Source organism: Trachypithecus francoisi, unplaced genomic scaffold, assembly GCF_009764315.1.
Source record: "Trachypithecus francoisi isolate TF-2019V2 unplaced genomic scaffold, Tfra_2.0 Lachesis_group9, whole genome shotgun sequence".
In the NCBI taxonomy this organism is placed as follows: Eukaryota; Metazoa; Chordata; class Mammalia; order Primates; family Cercopithecidae; genus Trachypithecus; species Trachypithecus francoisi.
Window position 1 is genome coordinate 3,629,163 of NW_022681474.1, and position 25,498 is coordinate 3,654,660.

The following is a 25,498-nucleotide window of genomic DNA, read 5'->3' on the forward strand; positions in this document are numbered from 1 at the left end:
TGGCTTTTGGACGTGGGCGTTCATTGGCCTCAGGTTCCCGCTCCCAGAGCCAGGTGTTTTCCTTTTGACCCAGCTTTAGGAAGTCAGTAACGAATGGGACTCCAGTTCCCTGCCCCCAGACTCTATTCTCCAGCCTCAGAGACGCCACGGGTTGGATCCAAAGGGGGCCTCCCAGGGATAGTGGCAGGACACTCGCTAAGCCCCTTCCCCGCCCCGAATCCTCTGAGTATCGTCACCCTCACCCCAGAACCCTGACACACACACACTCACTCTCCCATCCCGACCCCCACGACCACAGGGTCCTCACCACCAGCAGGTTCCTATCCTCCACCAGCTGCCGCTTCCGAAGGATCTCTGATTTCAGAATGTCCATCTCACTACCAGAATCTAAGCTCCAGTTTCCCGCTCCAGCTCCTCGAACCCCGCCTCACTCGGCCGGCTGCCGCGAACCCACTGAATACACAGTGCAACTAGCCCGAACACCTGAAGACAACAACTGACAGGGCCGCTTCCGGCGGAAGTTGAGATGAGAGAGAGAGAGAGAGAGAGGGGACGAGAGCGCCCCGGGGCGCCTGTAGTGGCCCAAGCAACTGTGCGTCAGTGCCCCCTGGCGGCGCCCTCCGGCAGCGCGCCTGTAGTTCCCCTTGTAGAGAGGTTTACGTGAACGTGGACAGAAACCCGGGTCTTTATAGTACCCTCTGCACCTGCTAGTTCCGTTCCAAAAGCCTTCTCGAAGAACACCTCAATAATGCCAGTTAAATCAAGATCTTTATTAACTGGAAATTTACATTAGGGTTTCTGAAGTTACTTGCTTGCAAAATTAGTGTACTAAAGGATGAGAAAAATCTAAATAACAATACTAACTTGTAACAATAGAGTCAAAGAGCAGTGTTCATTACTACCCTGTTAAATTTCCTGTGAATTTAAACGACTACATCCATTTAAGGCAGTTTGGAAGTCAATTTATCTCCACTCCCTCTGTTTTAGATTGCTTACCAATCTTGGTGATAATTGAGCATTTACCTCAAGCTGACTAATCACTTTTTTGGTCACGTGTTCAGCAATCAAGTTTTTTTTTTTTCAGTGACATGATTGGAGAGGTAATCAGAAATTCCTTTTTTTTTAAGCCCAACCCAAGGGAAAAAAGTTAAATTGAAGAGGAAAAGTATGTCAGAGAATTTTTAAGTCCCTAAAATTTGTTTACAGTGGACTTATTTTTTGTTTCATGTCATTGAAGCACGTTTAAAAATTGTTTTTGTTAAATCATAATTGAACAATATTTGACGTTTTGTTTTTCTTACTCAAAAAAGGTAAGAAATATTCTGTTCAGTCAACTGATAAGGGGTAAAATGCTTTACAAAACAAAAAAAATGAACAATTGAATTGTTCCTTTCAATTTAGAAAGTCGTGCGGGGCGGCGGGGGTAGGCGGCTGTCGGTGATAATTCATCTAAAAGATACCCGAGGCCGGATGCGGTGGCTCACCCCTGTGATCCCAGCACTTTGGGAGGCCGAGGTGGGTGGATCACCCGAGGTCAGGAGTTCGAGACCAGCCTGGCAAACATGGTGAAACCCCCGTCTCTACTGAAAATACAAAAATTACTCAGGTGTGGTGGCAGGTGCCTGCAGTCCCAGCTACTCAGGAGGCTGAGGCAAGAGAATTGCTTGAACCCGGGAAGTGGAGGTTGCAGTGCGTGGGGATCGTGCCACTGCAGTCCAGCCTGGGTGACAGAGCAAGACCCTGTCTCAAAAACAAAACAAAATAAAATAAAATATACCTGACTTTTGCCAGAAATAAGCCAACATAGGAAAATGTCCTTGAACTAAATATGGCAACACTCCTGTATGAATACGGGTTTCCCAGGTCACTCATTCAATGAGCAAATAATAATTTATTAGCATTTTCCTGATTTAGGGATTAGGGATTCTTAGACACAAAAAAAAACCTAAAGGGTTAAGACAGATGACCAGTAACAGCAATGGAGGTTTACAGAGAACACGACGGCTGGCCAGCTGGGAAACTATCAGTGTAAACCAGAGAAGGTACCAGCTACAGTTAACAGCCTCCTCTTACATTTTAGACTTTCGTTGATTTCTATGTTTATGTAAACATGTGCACTCAAGCCTGATTAAGGCCTGAGATCAACGAGTGGTAGAGAGAAATACTTGAACAAGCAACTGACAAGCAAGCTTTTCCATTCAAAAGGGAGGGGAAAAAATATTCAGGAGCATTTAGAAATACTTAAAAGAGGCCGGGCGCAGTGGCTCACGCCTGCAATCCGAGCACTTTGGGAGGCCAAGGCGGGTGGATCACGAGATCAACAGATCCAAACCATCCTGGCCAACATGGTGAAACCCTGTCTCTACCACAAAAATTAGCTGGGCGTGTTGGCATGCGCCTGTAGTCCCAGCTATTCAGGAGGCTAAGGCAGGAGAATCGCTTGAACCTGGGAGGCAGAGATTGCAGTGAGCCAAGATCATGCCACTGCACTCCAGCCTGGGCGACAGGGTAAGACTCTGTCTCAAAAAAAACAAAAGAAAGAAAGAAAAGAAAAGAAACACTTAAAAGAACAAATCACCCTGACCCTAAGAGAGACCATATTCATTTAAAAAAAAAAAATGCATCCCATTTCATCACAATCGTCATTTAAAAAGTGAAATATTGGGACTGGGTACAGAGGCTCACACTTGTAATCCCAGCACTTTGGGAAGCCAAGGCAGGAAGATCACTTTGAGCCCAGGAGTTCAAGGCTACAGTGAGCATTGATCGCACGCTGCACTCCAGCCTGAGTGACAGAGTGAGACACTATCTCTAAAACAAAAATAAATAAATAAGAAATAAAAATGAAAACTTGGAAACAATCCAAGTGTTCTAAATGTAGGAACAGTTAAATAAAATATGGTTTATACATACAATCAAATAAGATGGCATCATTAAAAACCATGTTTTTAAAAATTCAGTGGGAATGCCCATGATACAAATGTTCAGTTCAAAAGTAGAATAATGAAACTTTATAGCATATAGTCTCTGCTTTTTAACAAAAACATAGACATATGCTCTTTAACAAAAACATATAGACATAATAAAACATTGATTGGAAGGAAACGTACCAAAATATCAAGTTTTTATCTGGACAGTAGAACAATTGGAGATTCTTATTTTCTGCTTTATACCACAATTTGGTACAAATCTCATCATACGGGGTGGGGTGGGGTGGAATTCAGGTATCGGTCTTTTTCTGTTTATTATTTAGACTATTTATAAATTTTCTAGCATGTCTACTTTAGACATTGTATATGACAAATTTTGAGGAATACCTAGAAAAGAAAGCAAAGGATCAAAGAATTTTTTAAATTTCCATAGTTATTCCATCCAATATTTAAATATCTTATATATGAGCTCTGTACCACATTAGCTTCTGTGACCTAAACCAAAACATAGACCCTGCCTGCAAAGAGATAGCCAGCTAGTCGGGGAATTGAGAAATAGATCTTGAAAAGTTAAAAAGTTAAATTATGTAAGGTTTAATAGTGTATAGGCGGTTATAATTGCAGAAATTAAAAATCAGTCATCTAAAAGAAAAAAGTAAAAATCAGTATAGGATTGATGAGCTATTCCTCTGTAGAGGTAACTCATCCTAGGAAATTATGTGTCATTTCTGGAGGCTGGAGGGAAATGCCAGATTGAATCAGGATCACCTGGATTTGTTCTGTTGCTGCCCTAAGAGATGGAATGTAACTTAAACAGCAGAGAAAAGCTCTGGGATTCAATACAGTGGCTCTCAATCCTTAATGTGCTTCAAGATAACCTGGAAGACTTTTTGAAACACAGATGGCTGCTCCCCAACCCCAGACCCTGTCTTTCCCTAGGCTTGGGGTAGGACCCAAGAATTTACTTTTTGAACAAACTCCCGAGGGAGACGGATGCTGTTGATCCAGGGACCTCATTTTGAGAACTGCTGACCTAATACATTATTTTGTCATCTCCTGGGGCGAACGAAGTGCATTTGCAGTCTGAAATGCAGTCTGCACGAGTCTTGAGAATCAGAGCAGAGCGGGAAGGCTGGGTGGGTGGTATCTACAGCGCGGTCACAGGCACCTCGAAGGGCACCCGTCCACTCCCAGTGATGCCGCTTCTGGGAATTTCCTAATGGCAAGGGGTCAGGCTCCCTCCGGATCCAGCCACCTTTACAAAACTGCTTTGTAGGGTTAGACCACAGAGAATGACTGATCCAATCTGAGACAATCAGAGTCCCTTCCCTAGAAAACTCAAATTGCAATGGAGTGGATTCTTCCAAGACTCAGGATATTTAAAATGTGAATTCCGGAGTGATAGACACTTGACTTCAACTGGGCTTGTGCCTACTGTCCCACAAGAGCCAATTGTTACATTTTTGAGAATTTTGTGTCAGTTGTCAAACACAGCCATTATTAAATATCAAATGAGTTTACTTGTAATCAAATAAATGATAATATAAATGAAGGTAATAAATACACAGAACCTAATTCTTATTTTACTACATTTTTACTATTATGCTCTTGGAGTTATTTATGACTGTTGTATCTTTGTGGTGGAAATACTTACTATAAAATGGTGGCTCCTGCAGACCTCCTCCCAGTTCCAGGCTTGAGGACCCCACCTTGGTAACTGGAAATCAGCCATAGTGACTGTATTACTCAGGGTTCTCCAGAGAAACAGCCACTAGAATATATAGGGATTTATCAGAAGAGATTTATTATGGGAATTGGCACACACAATTATGGAAGCTGTGAAGTCCCACAATCTGCCATCCGCAAGGTGAAGAACCGGGAAGGCCAGGGGTATAATTCAACTAGAGTCTGAGGGCCTGAGAACAGGAAGGTGAGAGGTTGAGCTGACTGGGCTAGCATAAGTCCCAGAGTCTGAAGGCCCAAGAACCAGGAATTCTGATGTCCAAGGGGAGTAAAAGGCTATGTCCAGCTCAAGAAGAGAGAGACAGGTCAGGCATGGTGGCTCATGCCTGTAATCCCAACACGTTGGGAAGCCAAGGCAGGAGGCTTCGTTGAGGCCAGGTGTTCAAGACCAGCCTGGGCAACACAGCAAGACCCCATCTCTACAAAAAATAAAATTAATAAATAAAAAAAAGAGAGATAGAATTCACCCTTCTTCTTCTCTCCTGGCCCGCAACAAATTGGATGATGCCCACTCATTACTCAGTCCACCAACTCAAATGCTAATCTCTTCTGGAAACATGTTCGCAAACACACCCAGAAACAATGTTTTACTGGGGATCTGGGTGGACATCCCTTAGGCCCGTCAAGTTGACACAGAAAGTTAACCATCACACTGGCAGTATTTACACCACAGAAATTGGCACACTGTTGATCTATTTTTTTTGCTGGCTGTCTAAACTTTAAAGTTTATAGAAAAAATGTTCACAATACAGATCAGGGTTTCTCAACCTTGGGCCCCATAATGCCTCACTGAGGGATGACCCTGGCCTCATGTCATTAGACACCAGTCCCATCCTTTCCCTAGTTGTGACAACCAAAAAAAAAAACTCTAGATCATCAAATGTCCTTTGAGAAACCAAATCTCTCTCTAGTGGAGAACCACTGATAAAAATTAAATTGATTGATTGATTGATTGATTGAGACAGAATTTCCCTCTGTCACCCACACTACAGTGCAGTGGCACAATCTCGGCTCACTGCAACCTCCACCTCCTGGGCTCAAGCGATTCTTGTGCCTCAGCCTCCCGAGTAGATGGGACTGCAAGCATGCACCACCATACCCGGCTAATTTTTATATTTTTAGTAGAGATGGGGTTTCACCATGTTGGCCAGGCTGGTCTTGAATTCCTGGCCTCAAGTGATCTGTCAGCCTTGGCCTCCCAAAGAAAAATTAAATGTAAAAGAGTTGTGTCTGTAGCCATTACTTAGTAAATAGGACCAAAAAAATGAGGAAATAGTCTTCTAGTATTTGAAAACTATCATCTGATTCAACTGAGTCACTCCTGTCATTGACAAACAAGTGAAGTTCTGACATACATCTTCGTTGTTTCACTTTTGTCTTATTCATTGATTGAAGCCAAAATATCAGCCAGCATTCATGTCAGACAGAGCTGGATGTGTTCATCAGTTATAACCATACATTGGCTAGGGATGCAGGAGAGTTGTGAAAATCAATGAAAGCATTCTGGGAGATTCAATGCGCTATACGGAATTTACAATAAAGAGTATTGGGCAGTTTATTATTATTTATAAACTGTGTCCTCTGCATGCTTTATGTCAGTAAAAATTATATGAATATATGTGCACACCTTTTTTTTCCCCCAAGAGGCCATATTTTAAATATTTCCAGCACAGCACTGGCCATGATCCACACCTCCCATATTGGTTGGTTACCAGAAAATTGTTTAGCAAAGAAACTTGGAATATCAAGAAAAAAGAGTGAAATAGATGTACAAGAAGACACATGAAGAGTAAACCATGAAGAATAATCCCTGGGCCCTTCCCTGCAGATCTCCAATTCTCCAATCTGGTTCTTCCTAGAGTCTGGCTTGTGTCCCGTTTCCAAAAAACACCACTGAATCCTTCTACCATATTTTGGCATTTTTAAGGTGCTCTTTTTTTTTTTTTAATTTTAATGTTTCTGAATTCAGGATGCATCTTACAACCAATATGTTACAACCACCATAGTGGTTCAGATATTCTCTTCAGGCCAATGCACCTGTCCCCCATCTGCTGGGAACAAGGGTTGCTGAGGGCATACAGCTACACCCTGCAATGGCATGACCCCAGGCGGCAGGGACCAGTCTCAGCTGCAGGGACCCACCTCAGCCAAGGTTACCACACTCCAGGGGGCATCCACAACCAATGACTGATGCGGAGATTCAAAAGCCTGACTCCATTGCCTCACCTCTACTCTAAAGGGTCATTCTATCTAGCTCCAGTGCACGCCCCTGGAGCATGACAGAAGGTCTCAGTTGCAACTTCTTTGCAGTCCAGCTTCTCCCTCTGCCAAACCCAGCCTTCCTCATTTTCTTACAGATGCATCTTCAAGAGGATTCCCAAAGAAACACAACCATTCGCTCGCAAAGTAAAGAAATGCTTTGTTCTGGACTCATGGATATGATTGACCATTTGGTAGGGAATTATTAAATTGGCATTCTAGTTTTTACATCAGTTATTTTTGTGGATATGGCTAATGAGAGTTACTCCCTGGCCTGGTCCAAGTCTGGTAACGCCAACAGAATTGAAATTAAGAATGTTAAAATTTGAACCAGGCACAGTAGCTCACGTCCGTAATCCCAATACTTTGGGAGGCCTAGGTGGGTGGATCACCTGAGGTCAGGAGTTCAAGACCAGCCTGGCCAACATGGTGAAGCCCCGCCTCTACTAAAAATACAAAAATTAGCCAGGTGTGGTGACGGGCACCTGTAATGCCAGCTACTCAGGAGGCTGAGGCAGGATAATGGCTTGAACCCAGGAGGTGGAGGTTGCAGTGAGCCGAGATCGCGCTGCTGCACTCCAGCCTGGGTGACAAGAGTGAAACTCCATCTCAAAAAACAAAACCAAAAAAGAATGTTAAAAGGTGAGAAGATCTTGGATCCTGGTAGATCTGCAAACATCAGTCAGCCCTATGATGCCCAGGCTGAGACTGATACCAGCTGACAACCCCCAGTGCTGTCGTTTTTTCTTGAACATTCACAGTGATCGGATGGGGGGTAGCCCATATACCATAGCCAGTGCCCTTTTCTTATTCTGTGCCATTTCTTGTCTGCTGTTATCTGTCCTTCTATTCTCTTTCTCCCAAATCTTTTATACCATTTTATTAGTGGTATATTTGAAATAAAACAAAGTAAAGAGGGAGGTCAAGAGAAAAAGAGAACAAATTCAAGATTAGATTAAGAAAGGAGGCTGGGCGCCATGGCTCACACCTGTAATCTCATCACTTTGGGAGGCGCCAAGATGGGCAGATCACTTGAGGTCAGAAGATCGAGACCATCCTGGTCAACGTCTTTACTAAAAATACAAAAATTAGCTGGTGTGGTGGCACGTACCTGTAATCCCAGCTACTCGGGAGGCTGAGGCAGGAGAATCACTTGAACTCAGGAGGCGGAGTTTGCAGTGAGCTGAGATCGCGCCACTACACTCCAGCCTGGATGATAGAATGAGACTCTGTTTCAAAAAAAAGAAAGAAAGAAAGAAAAAGAAAGAAAGAAAGAAGAAATAACCAAGAATGCAAAAGTACTTGAAGGAAATGTGTGAAATACTGCCTGCAACTCAATGGCAATAAACTTGAAACCCTAGAAGAAATGGATGATTTCCTAGCAAAAATCTAAGTTATCACAATTAACCAATAAAGAGTAGAAAACTTAAATAAGCAAATAGAACAGAGAGAAAGCAATGAGATTGTAGACCCCCATTTATAAAGGCGCCAGATCCAGATGTTTTCCTGTTGAGATCTATGCAGCCTTTGAAGAACAACTACTTCTAGCATGATTTGAGCAAGTTGTTCTCAAACTTTTAGGTCTCAGAACCCCTTTCCATTCTTAAAAACTCTGGAGGACCCCAAAAAGACTTTCCCTGGGTTGTAGCTCTTGATATTTGTCATACTAGAAATAAAACCAGAAATTTTAAAAAACTAATTCATTTAAAATCATATAACGAACACATTATGTATTAATACAAACAACATGTTTTTGTGAAAAGCACAGTTAGTTGCAAAAATTTTAATGAGAAAAGTGGCATTATTTTACATTATTGCAAACTTCCTTAATGTCTCCCTTAGTGGAAGAACACAGGATTCTCCTATCTACTTCTCCATTCGATCTGTTGTGGTATATTATTTTGGTTGAAGTATATAAAGAAAATCTAACCTCACAGAGATATGTAGTTAGAATAGAGAAAAGTATCTTAATTAGATTATCGTGGAAATTCTTCTTTGCTGTTACATCCAAGCTTGACTAGCAGTCATTTTTAAGAGTTAATTGCAATGTGGAATCTGAAACATTAAAATCCACCAGTCTGTCTTGAATTTTGGATGGATCTTTTACTCACACATGATTTTGTAACAGAATCCATTGGTCATTTGGAAAATATGAGTTCAGTGCTGTATGCAGATCTTTCAAATGTTGACACATTTTATTACACAGTATTTTAAAAATCACATTCATTAATACCACCTCCTTTGTCTCATCAAAAAAAAAAAAAAAAAGCCTTTTTTGTTGTTTTGTTTTGAGACAAAGTCTTGCCCTGTCATCAGGCTGAAGTAATCCTGGCTCACTGCAACCTTCACCCTTCGGGATCAAGCAATTTTCCTGCCTCAGCCTCCCAAATAGCTGGCATTACAGGTGCGTGTCACCATGCCCGGCTAATTTTTGTATTTTTAATAGAGACCAAGTTTCACCATGTCGGCCAGACTGGTTTCAACTCCTGACCTCAAGTGATCCGCCTGCCTCAGCCTCCCAAAGTGCTAGGATTACAGGCATGAGCTACCATGCCTGGCCAGAAAAGCCTTTTAATCCCTGGGAAGACATCAAGCTCATGGTGACAGATGCAACTTTTCAAAATGCTGATTTTTACTGAAAGCTCACTTTTATCACTAGCAACAAATAGTGTCTGGTGGTTTCCTCAAATGACACTTTGTTCATTTGCAAAAAAATGTCCACCGGAGAGTATAAAGTAGTTCAACAATTGTGGAAAACAGTGTGGCAGTTCTTCAAGTATCCAGAACTAGGAATACCATTTGACTCAGCAATCCCATTACTGGGCGTATACCCAAAGGATTATAACTCATTCTACAATAAAGACACATACGCATGTATGTTTATTGCAGCACTGTTCACAGTAGCAAAGACTTGGAACCAACCCAAATGTCCATCAATGTTAGACTGGAATAAGAAAATGTGGCACATATACACCATGGAATACTATGCAGTCATAAAAAAGGATGAGTTCACGTCCTTTGCAGGGACATGGATGAAGCTGGAAACCCTCATTCTCAGCAAGCTATCACAAGGTCAGAAAACTAAACACCACACATTCTCACTCATAAGTGGGAGTTGAACAATGAGAACACATGGATACAGGGAGGGGAACATCACACACCAGAGCTTACGGGGGGTAGGGGGCTGGGGGAGGGATAACATTAGGAGAAATACCTAATGTAGGTGATGGGTTGATGGGTGCAGCAAACTATCATGGCACATGTATACCTGTGTAACAAACCTGCACGTTCTACACATGTATCCCAGAACTTAAAGTATATATAAAAAAAAGAAAAGAAAACACACACACACAAGTGAGATGCCATAAAAAGAAAAAAAAAGTCCACCAGATACCCAACTCTAAGTAACCATAGTTTGTCTGTTGCTTATTCTTTCTAGTAAAAGCAATATTCCTTGGGGAAAAAAGCTAGTTCAGTTTGCAATTCAACTGCACAACGCTTTTTCTAAAGCCAACCATCATACTTCTGTATGCAGCAGGGGTGCTTTCTGTGTACTTCCTGTTTCATCACATAGAATATTAAAAAGATGCTTATTCAAGTGTCAAGATTTAACAAAATTAATAATTTCTACTGCTTTATTGAAAACATCTTTAAGTGAAACTGGCTTTTTTTTTTTTTTTCGTGGTCGTATGGCAGTGAAGACTATGATGGCTGGTAAGGTTTTCTGCTGGTATTTTGGTCCATGCTAATGTTACCAGCACACTGGCTGTTGTTTTTCTATCTCCAGTGCAAATGTCAACATAGAGAAAAGGGCGAATAATGTTAGCGTTATTGTAAAAATAGCTTTGACCTCACCAATCCCCTCAATGGACCACACTTGTGAGAACTGCTGCTCTAAAATTATTCTAGACTACAGAAAAATTAGGAAAGCTCTCCAGGGCATTTTATGAAGCCATGATAAACTTCACACTGAAGCCTGACAGAGGACCAATGAAAAACATATATACACCCTCATTGCATTTATGAACATAGATTGAAAACTTGTGCCTACAATATTAGCAAGTAGAATTTAGCAGTGCATTGGAAAACACACTATGGGCCGGGCATGGTGGCTCACACCTGTAATCCCAGCACTTTGCGAGGCTGAGACGGGCGGATCACGAGGTCAGGAGATCAAGACCCTCCTGGCTAACACAGTGAAACCTCGTCTCTACTAAAAATACAAAAAATTACCTGGGCTTGGTAGCGTGCACCTGTAGTCCCAGTTACTTGGGAGGCAGAGGCAGGAGAATCACTTGAACCTGGGAGGCAGAGGTTGCAGTGAGCCAAGATCGTGCCACTGCACTCCAGCCTGGGCAACAGAATGAGACTCCATCTCGAAGCACACACACACACACCACTATCACTAAGTAGGGTTTATTCCAAGGAAATCTACCTAAATAATTAACTATATCAACAAATTACTAGAGAAAAAATAAAGAATTATAGTTTTAACAACTCCTGAGAAGGCATTAATACAATTTAGGGGTCATTAATAATAATAATAAAAAAACTCTGAGTAAAATAAACATAGGGAAATTATTTAAATATGATAAGATTACTTAATAATATTCAATAGTAGACACCATTCTAAATGGTGAAATACTAAAACAATGAGATGTGGATCATCACTGTCACCATAATAATTCAATCTTGTTTTAGATGTTCTATGAGAGAAATAAGAAAAAAATAAAAGTAAGGATAAATATTGGAAAAATGGAGATAACGTTATTGCATTCTGCCAATGATTCAATCATTTTCCAAGAAAACCCTACAAGCAATTGACATTTTAAAAACTAGAATTAACAAGGAAATGTAATATAACTGTATTCAAAATAAGTTTAAAATTGATGTTTTTTTCTGTGTATGCAATAAGGAGATAGAGGTGGAAATAGGAAAATGTTACGTTTTAAAAGTATAAAATCTTAGAAATAAAGAACAAAAAAGTCCAGATTACATGGGGAAAGATTTATAAAACGTTACTGAAGGATATAAAGCAACACCCAGATAAAGGAACGGCAAAATATGTTACTGGCTAAGGAGGCAAAATAACAAAGTCAAATTTCCAAAAAGTAATACAGACAGTCCATGTTTCAGTTATAATTCCTTTTTTTTTTTTTTTTTTAAGATGGACTCTCACTCTGTCACCCAGGCTGGAGTGCAGTGGCGTAATCTCGGCCCACTGCAAACTTCGCCTCCCAGGTTCAAACGATTCTCCTCCCTCAGCCTCCCGAGTAGATGGAATTACAGGCGCCTGTCAGCACGCCCAGCTAATTTTTGTATTTTTAGTAGAGACAGGGTTTCACTATGTTGGCCAGGCTGGTCTTGAACTCCTGACATCAAGTGATCCGCCCGCCTCGGCCTCCCAAAGTGCTGGGATTACAGGCATGAGCCGCTGCACACAGCCTACATGGGGAAAGATTTATAAAGTGTTATTGAAGGATATAAAGCAACACCCAAGTAAAGGAACAGCAAAATATATTATTGGCTAAGGAGGCAAAATAACATAAAGTCAAATTTCCAAAAAGTAATATAGAGAGTCCACGTTTCACTTATAATTCTTATGGTACAGGGTTTTGTAAAAGAAACTGGTCTTCAAGATCATATAGAAGTATACATTTCCAATGACAGTCATAAAAATTATGGAAAAGCACAGTGAGTTTTTGCTTCTGAGCTAGAAGGCTAACTGCTATAAGAACTGCTCTCCTACCATAAACAACTACAAAAAACAAAACAGATAAAATATGTAAAGCAACTATTTTTCAGACATTTGATAACCAGCAGAAAAGGGCTTCTCTTCTCTTCACAGAGAGAAGAGAAAACACATAAGATGAGCCCTACCTCATGGATTCCTGGATTCTTGGAATTCTGTTTCCAGGATACAGCACAGGGAGGAGAAACCCCAACAGAACCCACTTGTCTCACTGAGTAAAGGAAAAAGAAATTGCAGTTCTGGGAGATTGAAGAGGTGAAATCCATTGGGCAGAATACTGGAAAGGAGAGAGAGGCACAGAGGAAGATCTCCAGGGATCTCCAGTGGGGTCCCTTCAAATCATTCACTGAATCCTGAGATGCACATGTTTGGGTGAAACTCCAAAGACCAGATCAAGGACTATAATTCAGCAGTGGGACATACCGTGCCCAGAGCTCACCTAGGAATGGGCATATACGAGGCATAGGACAGAGTCCTCCAAAGGGAATTACCCAAGTAATGGGACTAAATTATCCTTAGACTAAATTGCTGCTCTAATTCATCCTAACAAAGCTGAAAGGCAAGCTTCAAAAGAATCAAACTAATTCCCAGTGACTTAACTACATGTCAGACCAAAGGCAAACATTTTTAAAAGAACACAGCAGAATGCAGCACCCAACAATGTAAAAATTCATAGTATCCTGAGACCCAAACAAAATCACCAGGCCTGTAGGAAAATATAATCTATACCCAACAGAAAAGCCAATCAAAAGAAATAAACCTAGAAATGACAGAGACAATGAAATAGTAAAAACCTTTAAAGCAGCTATTGTGCTCCAGATGCTCAAGAATGCAGAGAACACTTGAGCCCAGGAGTTGGAGACCAGTCTAAGCAATATAGCAAAACCCTGTCTCTACAAAAAGTACAAAGAAATTAGCCAGGCATGGTGATGCATGCTACTCTGGAGGTTGAAGTGGGAGGATTGCTTAACCCTGGGAGGTCGAGGCTGCAGTGAGCCATGATCATGCCACTGCACTCCAGCCTGGGTGACAAAGCAAGACACTGTCTCAAAAAGGAAAGAGAGAAAGAGAGGAAGAGAGGAAGGAGGGAAAGAAGGAAGGAGGGAGGGAGGGAGGGAGGGAAGGAAGGAAGGAAGGAAGGAAGGAAGGAAGGAAGGAAGGAAGAGAGGGAAGGAAGGAAGGAAGGAAGGGAAGGAAGGAAGGAGGGAGGGAGGGAAAGAAAAGAATGCAGAGAATACAGTCTCTAGACAATAAATGATAAACATAGTGTTTTATGTTTAACGTGAATACACATAAACATAATTAAGAGAGAGATGGAAGAAAACAAAACCCATATGGAACCTCTAGAGATGAAAAACACAGTATCTGAAATAAAGAATACTCTGGACAGCATTAACAGCAGATAAGGCACAGCAGAAGAAAATATTGGTGAACTTGGGAACTTAGTAAAAATGATTTGAAGAAAGAGACAGATTTTTTAACGTGAAGCCAGCATCAGTGACCCATGGAATAGTATCAAGCAGTCTAACGTGTCTGTAAGGGAGCCCAGAAAGGTCACAAGTGAGGAGATACGTCAATAATTAACGGTCAAATATTTCTCAAGTTTGACGAAAACTAGAAGACCCTCAGATCCCAAAAGTTCCTGGACCCCGGCAGAAAACTGCACCAAGATAGATCATAATCAAATTTCGGAGAAGCAGTGACTAAAGAACATATGTTAAATGTTAAAAGCTGCTCCCCAAAATTATTATATAAAGAAAAACAAAGAAAAGAATGACTAACATTTCCTGTCAGAAACCACGCAGGCCAGAGGACAAAGAAGTGACATTTTTTAAGTACTAGGGGACAAAAACTGTCAACCTAGGATTCTATACTCTGCAAAAATATCAAAAATGAAAGTAAACTGAAGAGTTTTTTCAGACAAAGGTTGAGAGAATTCATCACCAGTAAACCTGTACTATAAAGAGTACCAAAGAAAGTTCTTTAGTCTGAAGAAAAATCATGCAAAATAAAAAGGAAAGAAAAATGTAGAATTGCTAAACATGTGGATAAATATGAAAGGCTTCTCATTTTTCATATCTTTTTTTAAAAAAGTAATAGACTATTTAAATCAATAATTGCATTAAGTGGCTGGGCACAGTGGCTCACGCTTGTAATCCCAGCACTTTGGGAGGCCAAGGCGGGCAGATCACCTGAGGTCAGGAATTCAAGATCAGCCTGGTCAACATGGTAAAACTGTGTGTCTATTAAAAATACAAAAATTAGCTGGGCGTGGTGGTGCACGCCTGTAATCTCAGCTACTCGGGAGGCTGAGGCAGGAGAATCACTTGAGCCTGGGAGGTGGAGATTGCAGTGAGCTGAGATTGTGCCACTGCACTTCAGCCTGAGTGACAGAGCGAGACTCCGTCTCAAAAAAATAAATACATAAAATAATAATAATAATAATTGCATTAAGTGTAAATTGACTAAACAATACAATTGAAAGGCAGAAATTATTAGACTGGATTTTAAAAAACAAACCAACTATATGTTGTCTCACTGGTTTTTTGAAACAGAGTCTTGCTCTTCACCCAGGCTGGAGTGCAGTGGCACGATCTCGGCTCACTGCAGGAATCTCACTCTAAGTAACAAATTAAAGGATGGGAAATGATATTCCCGTGCAACCATTAATAAAAACAAATGAGACTACCTGTCTCAGTCTGGTTGAGTTACCATAAGAAAGATCTTAGGATGGGTGACTTACAAACAACAGTTTATAGTTCTGAGGCTGGGAAGTCCAAGATCAAGATGCCAGCAGATTTGGTGCCTGGTGAGAGCTGGTTCCTCATAGATGACACCTTTGTGCTGTGTCCTCACATGGCAAAAAGCATAAGCCTGGCCTCTTTTATAAGGATCAAGCCTTTTATAAAGGCACTGATTCTATTCATGAGGGCAGAGTTCCTTCAAAAAAAAATATATCACCTCCCAAAGGCCCCCCTTATTAATACCATCACTTTGGGAGTTAAGTTTCAACGTATGAATTTGGAGAGACTACCAACATTCAGACCATAGCAGTGGCTGTGTTAGTTAGACAAAGCAGAATTCAGGATAAGGAATATTAATAGGGAGAAAGAAGAACATTTCAAAAAGATAAAAATGTCACTGCACCAAGAGGACATAACAATCTCAAATGAGTATGCACCTAATAACGTAGCATCAAATGCATGAAGCAAAAAAGTTAGATCTCAAAGGAGAAGTAAACAAGTCTACAGTTACACGTGGAGATTTCCACACATCACTATCAGTAATTGAGAGAACAAGTGGACAGAAAATCAGCAGGATATATAAGACTTGTACATTATCAATTAGCATGACCCAATTAAAATTTATATAACATTCTGCCCCAAACATCAGAATACACACTCTTTTTAAAGTCCATTTGGAACAAGCACTAAGATCATATTCCGAAGCATTAAACAATTCTCAATAAATTTCAAATAATTAAAAGTATTCAGGGTATGCTCTTTGACAATGAATTAAACTAGAAATAACAAAAAAAAATCTAGAAAACTCCCGTATTTGGAAATTAAACAATACGGTTATAAATAATCCATAAGGTCAAAAAAGTAATTACAAGGGAAATTAGTAAGTTTCGTTTTTTTAGACAGGGTCTTGCTGTAACCCAGGCTGGAGTGCAGTGGCATGATCATGGCTGCTGCAGCCTCCACCTCCTGAGATCAAGTGATCCTCACACCTTAGTCCCCAAAATAGCTGGTGCCACGGGCATATGCCACCATACTCGGCTAATTTTGTTTTTATTTTTTATAGAGATAGGGTTTTGTCACGTTGCCCAGGCTGGAAATTAATAAGTATTTTGAACTAAGCTAAGCAAAGTAGTACACACTTGTCCCAGCTACTCGGGAGACTGAGGTGGGAGAATCACTTGAACCTGGGAGGCGGAGGTTTCAGTGAGCTGAGATTGCATCACTGTACTCCAGCCTGGGCACCAGAGAGAGATTCCATCTCAAACAAACAAACAAAACCCTGTGGGGTGGAAATAGATATCTCCAGGTCCTGAGAGTTTCACTGGAGACTTACTATATATTTAAAGTAGTAACACCAATTTTGCAGTTCTTCCAGACAATATAAGAGGGAGTACTTCCCAACTAATTTTCACGAGGCCAGTTTCCCAGAAACCAAAACCAGACAAATACATTACAGAAAAATAAAACAATAGACCAATACCACTTATGAACTTAGACACAAAATTCCTCAACCAAATGTTAGCAAATTGAATCCAACAATGTATACAAATCATTATACACCATGAAAACGTAGGTTTTTTTTTCTTTCCATAGCTTTTGGAGTACAAGTGGTTTTTGGTTACACAGATGAATTGTAGAGTGGTGAAGTCTAAGGTTTTAGTGTACCTGTCACCCAAGTCCTGTACATTGCACTCAATATGTAGTTTTTTATCCCTCACCGCCCTCCCACCCTCCTTCCTTCTGAATCTCTAAAGTCTATTATACCACTGTGCATGCCTTTGCATGCTTATAGCTTAGCTCCCACTTACCAGTGAGAATGTACTGTATTTGATTTTCCATTCCTGAGTTACTTCCCTTGGAACAATGGCCTTCAGCTTCATCCAAGTTGCTGCAAAAGACATTATTTCATTTTTTTTACAGTTGAGTAGATTCTATGGTGTATATGTACCACATTTTCTTTACCCACTCATTGGTTGATTCCATAGCTTTGAAATTGTGAATTGTGCTGTTATAAATTATACATGCAGGTGTCTTCTTGAGAGAATGACTTCTTTTCCTTTGGGTAGATACCCAGTAGCGGGATTGCTGGATCACATGGTAGATCTACTTTTGTTCCTTAAGAAATCTCCATACCATTTTCGATAGAGGTTGCACTAACTTACATTCCCACCTTCCTTTTTCAGCATATCTGTGCCAACATCTATTGTTTTCTGACTTTGGTTTTTTTGTTTTTTGTTTTTTGAGACAGAGTTTTGCTCTTGTCGCCCAGGCTGGAGAGTGCAGTGGCGCAATCTCAGCTCACTGCAATCTCTGCCTCCCGGGTTCAAGTGATTCTCTTGCCTCAACCTCCCAAGTAGCTGGGATTACAGGTGCCCGCCAACACACCTGGCTAATTTTTTGTATTTTTAGTAGACACAGGGTTTCCCCATGTTGGGCAGGCTGGTCTCGAACTCCTGACATCAGGTGATCCACCTGCTTCAGCCTCCCAAAGTGCTGAGATTACAGACATGAGCCACTGCACCCAGCCCGTTTTCTGACTTTTTAATAATGGCAGTCTGGCTGGAGTAAGATGGTATCTCTTTGTGATTTTAATTTGCTTTTCCCTAATGATTAGCAATGTTGAGCATTTCTTCATATATTTGTTGGCCATTTGTATATCTTCTTTTGAGAAATGTCTATTCATGTCATTTACCTACTTTTTGATGGGATTATTTATTTTTCTGGCTGGTTTGTTTGAGTTCCTTGTAGATTCTGGATATTAGTCCTCTGTTGGATGCATCGTTTGCAAATATTTTCTCCCATTCTGTAGGTTGTCTGCTTACTCTGATGATTATTTCTTTTGCTGTGCAGAAGCTTTTTCAATTCGGTCCTATTCATTTATTTATTTATTTACTGCATCTGCTTTTGGGGTCTTAGTCACAAATTCTTTTCCTAGGCCAATGTCCAGAAGGGGTTTTCCTAGGTTTTCTTCTAGCATTTTTATGGTTTCACGTCTTAAAGTCTTTGATCCATCTTGAGTTGATTTTTTTATACGGTGAGAGACAGGGATCCAGTTTTATTCTTCTATATGTGGCTATCCAGTTTTCCCAGCACCATTTATTGAATAGGTTGTCCTTTCCCCAATTTATGTTTTTGTATACTTTGTTAAAGACCAGTTGGTTGTAAGAATTTGGCTTTGCTTCTGATTTCTCTACTCTGTTCCGCTGGTCTATGTATCTACTTTCATACCAGTACCATACCATTTTGTTTAGCATAGCCTTGTAGTATAATTTGAAATCAGGTAATGTGATGCTTTGAGATTTGTTCTTTTTGCTTAGAATTGCTTTGGTTATTCAGGGACATAAAGTAGAACTTGTTCCAGATATGCAAGAGTGGTTCAACAAACAAAAATTGATTAATTAAAAATTAATCAATGTAATCCACTGTATCAACTGGCTCACACAGAAAAATCATGTGACCATCTTAATTGACATACACACAAAAAGCATTTGACAAAATCCTACACTTATTCATGATAAAAACTTGCAGCAAAGTAGGAAAGAGCATTTATCCAAAACCTACAGTCACCATCATATGTGATGGTGAAAGACTGACTGTTTCCTTGTTGCGTTGGAGAAACAACCCAAACACATATACCAACTAATGAATGGATAAACGCACTGTAGCACCATTCATTCAAGGGGTTGTATTCTGAGATAAAGGAAGAATGAACAGCTAGCATCATTCATTCAAGGGGTTGTATTCTGAGATAAAGGAAGAATGAACAGCTGATACATGCAACAACATGGAAAAGTCCCAAAGCAGTATGTTAAGTGAAGTATTCCAGACACAGAATACTATATATTGCATGATTCCATTTATATGAAATTTTAGAAGCATTAAAAATATAGTGATAGAAAGATTAGTGACTGCCAGAAGCTGGGGCTTGGGCTGGGAATTGACTGCAGAGGGTCATGAAGGAGCATTTTTTGGAGGAGGAGGGAAATGGAAATATTTCTATATCATAGTGGTTAAAGAGACACATGCACCCCCTCCCTAAACATCATATCCTCTGATATATTCCATACTCTTCCTGTTGTATCCACTCTTTAGCATCCTCTGCCACTGCACCCTTCTGTGTTAGCCATCACATCCAAAATATACAATCTTCACAGGTTTGCATCAAAAAGAGCACTGTTGGCTGGGTGTGGTGGCTCAAGCCTGTAATCCCAGCACTTTGGGAGGCCGAGGTGGGTGAATCACCTGAGATCAGGAGTTCGAGACCAGCCTGACTATTACGGTGAAACCCCATCTCTACTAAAAATACAAAAACTAGCTAGGCATAGTGGCGTGTGCCTGTAGTCCCAGCTACTCAGGAGGCTGAGACAGGAGAATTGCTTGAGCCCAGGAGGCAGAGGTTGCAGTGAACCGAGATCATCCCACTGCATTCCAGCCTGGGCGACTGAGAGAGACTCCATCTCAAAAAAGAAAAAAGAAAAAAAAAAAAGCACTCTTTATATCTACAGCTGCTACAATTCATAGCACTTTCCAAAAGGAGGGACAGAACACTGAGACCTTTTGACAAAACTTTTCCAAAAGGAGGGACAGAATATTACTACTGCCGCTGCAAGTGGCCATGGCCATGGGAAACGCTGGCTATGAATGTCCCCCATATGTTAGAAATATCTATCAAGCCACCATTATAGACCACATTTCACCCTTTCACCCAGTTTAACATGGCTTTTTTTTTTCAGATTTTAACTTCTCTGAAAAGGGGACACTTTCTTTTTTCAATTGATGACATCACACAGTTATAATTGGGAATGATAAGTTTTCCTTCTTAGTGTGAATTTTTTTAAGGTGCACTTTTTTATTATACTTTAAGTTTTAGGGTGCATGTGCAGAACGTGCAGGTTTGTTACATAGGTATACACGTGCCATGGTGGTTGCTGCACCCATCGACCTGTCATCTACATTAGGTATTTCTCCTAATGTTATCGCTCCCCTAGCCTCCTACCCTCTGACAGGACCTGGTGTGTGATGTTCCCCTCCCTGTGTCCGTGTGTTCTCATTATTCACCTCCCACTTATGAGTGAGGACATACGGTGTTTGGTTTTCTGTTCTTGTGTTAGTTTGCTGAGAATGATGATTTCCAGCATCACCCATGTCCCTGCAAAAGACATGAACTCACTCCTCTTTATAGCTGCATAGTATTCCATGGTGTATATGTGCCACATTTTCTTTATTCGTTCTATCATTGATGGACATTTGGGTTGGTTCCAAGTCTTTGCTATTGTGAGCAGGGTGTACTTTTTTTTATATACCAGAGCCATTACATCAGAATCTCTGAATGAATGGCTGTCATAGAGTCAATAAAATACAACACGGCTGGCCAGAAGATGCAGAGAATTTTGCTTTGGCTTTCTAGGGTAAGAGAGCAGAGGTGAGAGTCAAGGCAGAACTGGAGGCCTGGAACTCAAGCCCTGGATCTCCATGTTATGTTTGAAATTAATAGCCCCATTCCCACCTATTCTTATTTCCGGTTAGGGCTGAAGAGGTGTGTTGGCAAGTGGTGCTAACAGCCTTTGGAATAAGGCACAAATAGAGCTGAAAGAATGGTGGAAGGGTAAGGGAACAAGAGCAGGTCCCGTCAGCCGCAAGTGGCAGCACAAACAGAAACAACCAACTGATGGGCTTGGGCTTGGCTGGCTTAGGAAGAGTGTGGCTGGCTAATTGCGTTACGAAATTAGGTAACTTGCCACAGGGCTCTTATGAAATCAGGAACTTGCTGCAGTGTTATAAATGGGACAGGGCCTCAGTACTACAATTACTTAATCTTTCTGTACTTCAGTTTCTTCATCTGCAGAACGGGAAATGATAGTGGTACCTGCGTAAGAGAATTAGTGTGTTGATTAAAATGAGATACATACAGTGGGGCTAAAACAGCGCCTGGCATATGGTAAATACTCAATAATTTTAGGTATCATTATATCCATTTCTGTGTTTTACAGTTCATCCATCCGTTCTTTCATTATTTCAACAAACATTTATTTAGCATTTACGATGCTAGGAGCTGAATCGTTCATTGCATTTCGTTAATGTTTATGCCTTTTTAATCTCCTTAGAACGACCAGTGCCAAATGCCAATTCCTTATAATTCCTACTTACCCTTCTCAATATATTTTATTTCTGTTTCATCCTCCTACCACTGAAAAGATTAGTTAAAATAGGACCAGAGTTTCTACTCTTTACAATAAAAAAAGCTACTGATTCATCATAGAAAACACCAGATTTTAGCATGCCAACAATGATTTAGAAAAACACACAAGACTGAAAAAAAGAGAAGTAGAAAATGACTTTGTCATTTAAAGAGGTATAATATTAGGCCAGTCATTTGCAAAATAAAGATCATACTTTACTTAACAGAGATTTCGAGGCAAAAAAAATGAGATAAAGTGTTTCGAAATGTATAAATTTAATATTATAAATAGACCCTAAATCAGGGTAAGTTTCTGCTATCAAACATTATATGATTTCCTTTTGATTGCTGAAGATGTTTAGTAATTTAATATATTTACATGGTAACTTTCTAGTAAAGAACCCCCAAGGCTGGGTGCGGTGGCTCATGCCTACAGTCCCAGCACTTTGGGAGGGCGAGGCGGGTGGATCACAAGGTCAGGAGTTCAAGACCATACTGTCCAACGTGGTGAAACCCCGTCTCTACCAAAAATACAAAAATTAGCCAGGTGTGGTGGCAGGCGCCTGTAATCCCAGCTACTCAGAAGGCTGAGGCAGGAGAATTGCTTGAACTCGGAGGCAGAGGTTGCAGTGAGCCGAGATCGCGCCATTGCGTGACAGAGCAAGACTCCATCTCAGAAAAAAAAAAAAAAGAAAAGAAAAGAAAGAAAAAGAACCCCCCAAATTTCAGTCGCAAAATTCTTCAGAGATAAGGGACAGAATGGTGAATGCCATGACGTCCTTTTTGTGTGATCCCTCCATGCTTTGTCTGTACTTCTCTTATTGTGTTTAATAGTCTACTTTATTTTATATATTTTTGTATTTGTTTAAGCCATCTTTTGAATCCCGTCTTTCTTGAAGGCAAGAGCTATTACAGCCCCTCTAATGGCAGTCATTAGCTGACTGTCTCAGGTGCCCACCTTATAATCCTGCCTTGAAATGGCCCCGTAGCCCATCTTTCCATCTTCACCTCCACTGCACGCGTCCTCTGCAGACATTACACCCATTTTCTTTTTTTATTTTCAACTGTAACCTCCACACGCTTTATTTTTCTTCATCATAGATCTCCATGTACCATTCATCCTCATTCTTTCTAATGTTTTATCCCCTGTATTTGACTGTTCTTGCATCACTATAAAGAAACACCTGAGACTGGGTAATTTATGAAGAAAACAGGTTTAATTGGCTCATGGTTCTGCAGGCTGTACAGGAAGCATGATGCTGGCATCTGCTCAGCTCCTGGGGAGACCTCGGGAAGCTTCCAATCAGGGCGGAAGGCAAAGGGGGAGCAGGTGAGTCTTAAATGGCTAGAGCAGGAGCAGGGGGTGGGGGTGGGCACCACACACTTTTAAACAACTAGATCTCACAAGAACTCACTATCTTGATGACAGCATCAAGGGGGATTGCGCTAAAGTATTCATGAGAAATCTGCCCCTATGTTACAATCACCTCCTACCAGGCCCCACCTCCAACCCTGGGGATTATAATTGAACATGAGATTTGGTAGGGATGCAGATCAAAACTGACAGAGCAGGAGCACCGTCATCTTGGAAAAACACTGCCATTTTAAGTTCTAGCTCCCTTTCTAACCTCATGCACTTCAAGGAAATCACTTCTAACAAGAAGAAGCCAGAAAGAGCAGACAGTAAAACACAGATAAGACAGTTCAGGCCCAGAAGGAGGGGGGAAAGGCTCTTGGGTAACCACCAAACTTCACACTCATACAACGGGCCCCAGTAAAACAGTGGCCCTAATAAGCACATTCCTTTCCCTTTAGATGCACTAAGCTAGGGAAGCTAAAAGCAGATTCAGTGGGTATGCCTGTAGCTGCAGGAAGATGTACGGGAACAGACACAAAACTCTCCCTCCCAGATAAGCAAGACAAAGAGACACAGCCTGTGATAAGCTCTCCTGCTCTGAAGTCTTACAAACTCTGAGTCTGTAAGAGAGAGTGCTCCTGACCTATCTCTGCCAGAAGCCCCTCTCAGGCTTATTCTTTAAAATAAACTTGTCTTTGACTGTTGAGCCGCTTTGTGTGCTTCTTTCTTCCTTCTTCAACCCTTCCACAAACCATATCATCCGCCAACAGTTATCTGAACAACTTTACTGTTCTTCTTCTCCCTCCATGATCCTTCCCTGATGTTTCCACTTTCCCACTTTCTGCTACCTCTTGGCTTCATTCCCTTGCCCTATCACTTGCCCAGCTTTCTTCTGAATTCCCATAGTGGATATCAGCCCTGTTGAAAGATCTCTATTGCCTGTGGGAGGAAGCTGGGTGCTGAGGAGTAGTTTCTCGTCAGCTTTGGTGAAGTGGTCAGGTGAAAACTGGACAAGGTGAGGAGGATCTTCCATACTGTGTGTCTTCCATACTGTGTGTCTTCCATACTGGACAAGGAGGGTTAGTGACGGGCAGGCAATAGAGAATTTGGGCCATTGTCAAAATGCCAAACAGTCTGTGTGCAGTGACTCATGCCTGTGATCTCAATACTTTCAGAGACTGAAGCAAGAGGACTGCATGCGATCAGGAGTTCAAGACCAGCCTGGGTAACAGAGCGAGACTGCTTCTTTACAAAATACTTAAAAGTTAACCAGGTGTGTGGTGATGCATATCTGCAGTCCCAGCTACTTGGAAGGCTGAGGTGGGAGGATCACTCGAGCCAGGAGGTCAAGGCTGCAGTGAGCCATGATTGCACCACTGCACTCTAGTCTAGGTGGCAAAGTGAGTCCTTGTCTCAAAAAAACAACAACAAAAAAAATCCAAGTGGAAGAGGTAAGCCAAGAAGAATAGCCTGCAAGTTCATGGATCCAGCCAAGAGGGTACATGTTAGAGTCAGTGACAGAGAGAGGAGAAACATAGGTTAAAAAATGCAGGCACCAGCCAGTGGCTCATGCCTATAATCCCAGCACTTTGGGAGGCTGAGGTGGGTGGATCAGGAGATCGAGACCAGCCTGGCCAACATGGTGAAACCTTGTCTCTACTAAAAACACAAAAATTAGCCGGGCATGGTGGCAGGCACCTCTAATTCCAGCTACTCAGGAGGCTGAGGCAGGAGAATCACTTGAACCCAGGGGGGTGGAGGTTACAGTGAGCCCAGATCATGCTACTGCACTCCAGCCTGGGTGACAAAGTCAGACTCCGTCTCATAAAAAAAAAAAAAAAAAATGCAGGCACCAGGCCTGGCGCGGTGGCTCTCACCTGTAATCCCAGCACTTTGGGAGGCAGAGGCAGGTGGATCACGAGGTCAGGAGTTCAAGATCAGCCTGGCCACAGGCTCCCAGAAGGGAGTATTCGGGGGAGATGGGCTCAGAGACCCATTATCTATAAATTCGGTCATTATTTCTGAACTTCCCACTTACCTGTTTGCTATGGTTTAGATGTTTGTTGCCCAAACCTCATGTTGAAATTTGATCCCCAACATTGGAAGTGGGGCCTAATGGGAGGTGATTGAGTTACAGGGGTGGATCCCTCATGAACGGCTTGGTGCATCCTCCCAGTAATGAGAGAGTTCTTGCTCTATTAGTTCACGTGAGAGCTGGTTGTTAAAAAGTGTCTGGCAACTCCTTCTCTGTCCTGCTCTCTCTCTCACCATGTGACCACATGCTGGCTCCCCTTCCCCTCCTGCAGTAAGTGGAAGCTTCCTGAGGCCTCACCAGAAGCAGACACTGGCACCATGCTTCTTGTACAGCCTAGAGAACTACAAGTCAAATAAATTTTTCTTTGTAAATTATCCAGAGTCAGGTGTTCTTTTATAGCAACATAAGTGGACTAAAACACGTTCATCTTTGCCATACAAAGAATGCTATGTTTCCAGCCTCATCTGAAAATCATTGTACATTTACCTCAATAAATTCTG

The 25,498-nt window shown here is 41.4% G+C and overlaps 1 protein-coding gene across 3 annotated transcripts in view; it reads right to left on the reverse strand.

Moving 5' to 3' along the window:
* Positions 1 to 660, reverse strand: part of PRPF18 (pre-mRNA processing factor 18) — a 46,374-nt gene extending 45,714 nt beyond the window's left edge. Inside the window, exon 1 of one of the 3 annotated variants that reach the window (XM_033209308.1) lies at positions 308 to 660. In XM_033209308.1, the coding sequence (XP_033065199.1) occupies positions 308 to 373 (66 nt within the window). In that variant the 5' untranslated portion in view covers positions 374 to 660. The remainder of the gene's footprint in view (positions 1 to 307) is intronic. The other 2 variants (XM_033209309.1, XM_033209307.1) reach the window with 2 other exon arrangements.
* Between the last annotated feature and the right edge of the window lie 24,838 nt (positions 661 to 25,498).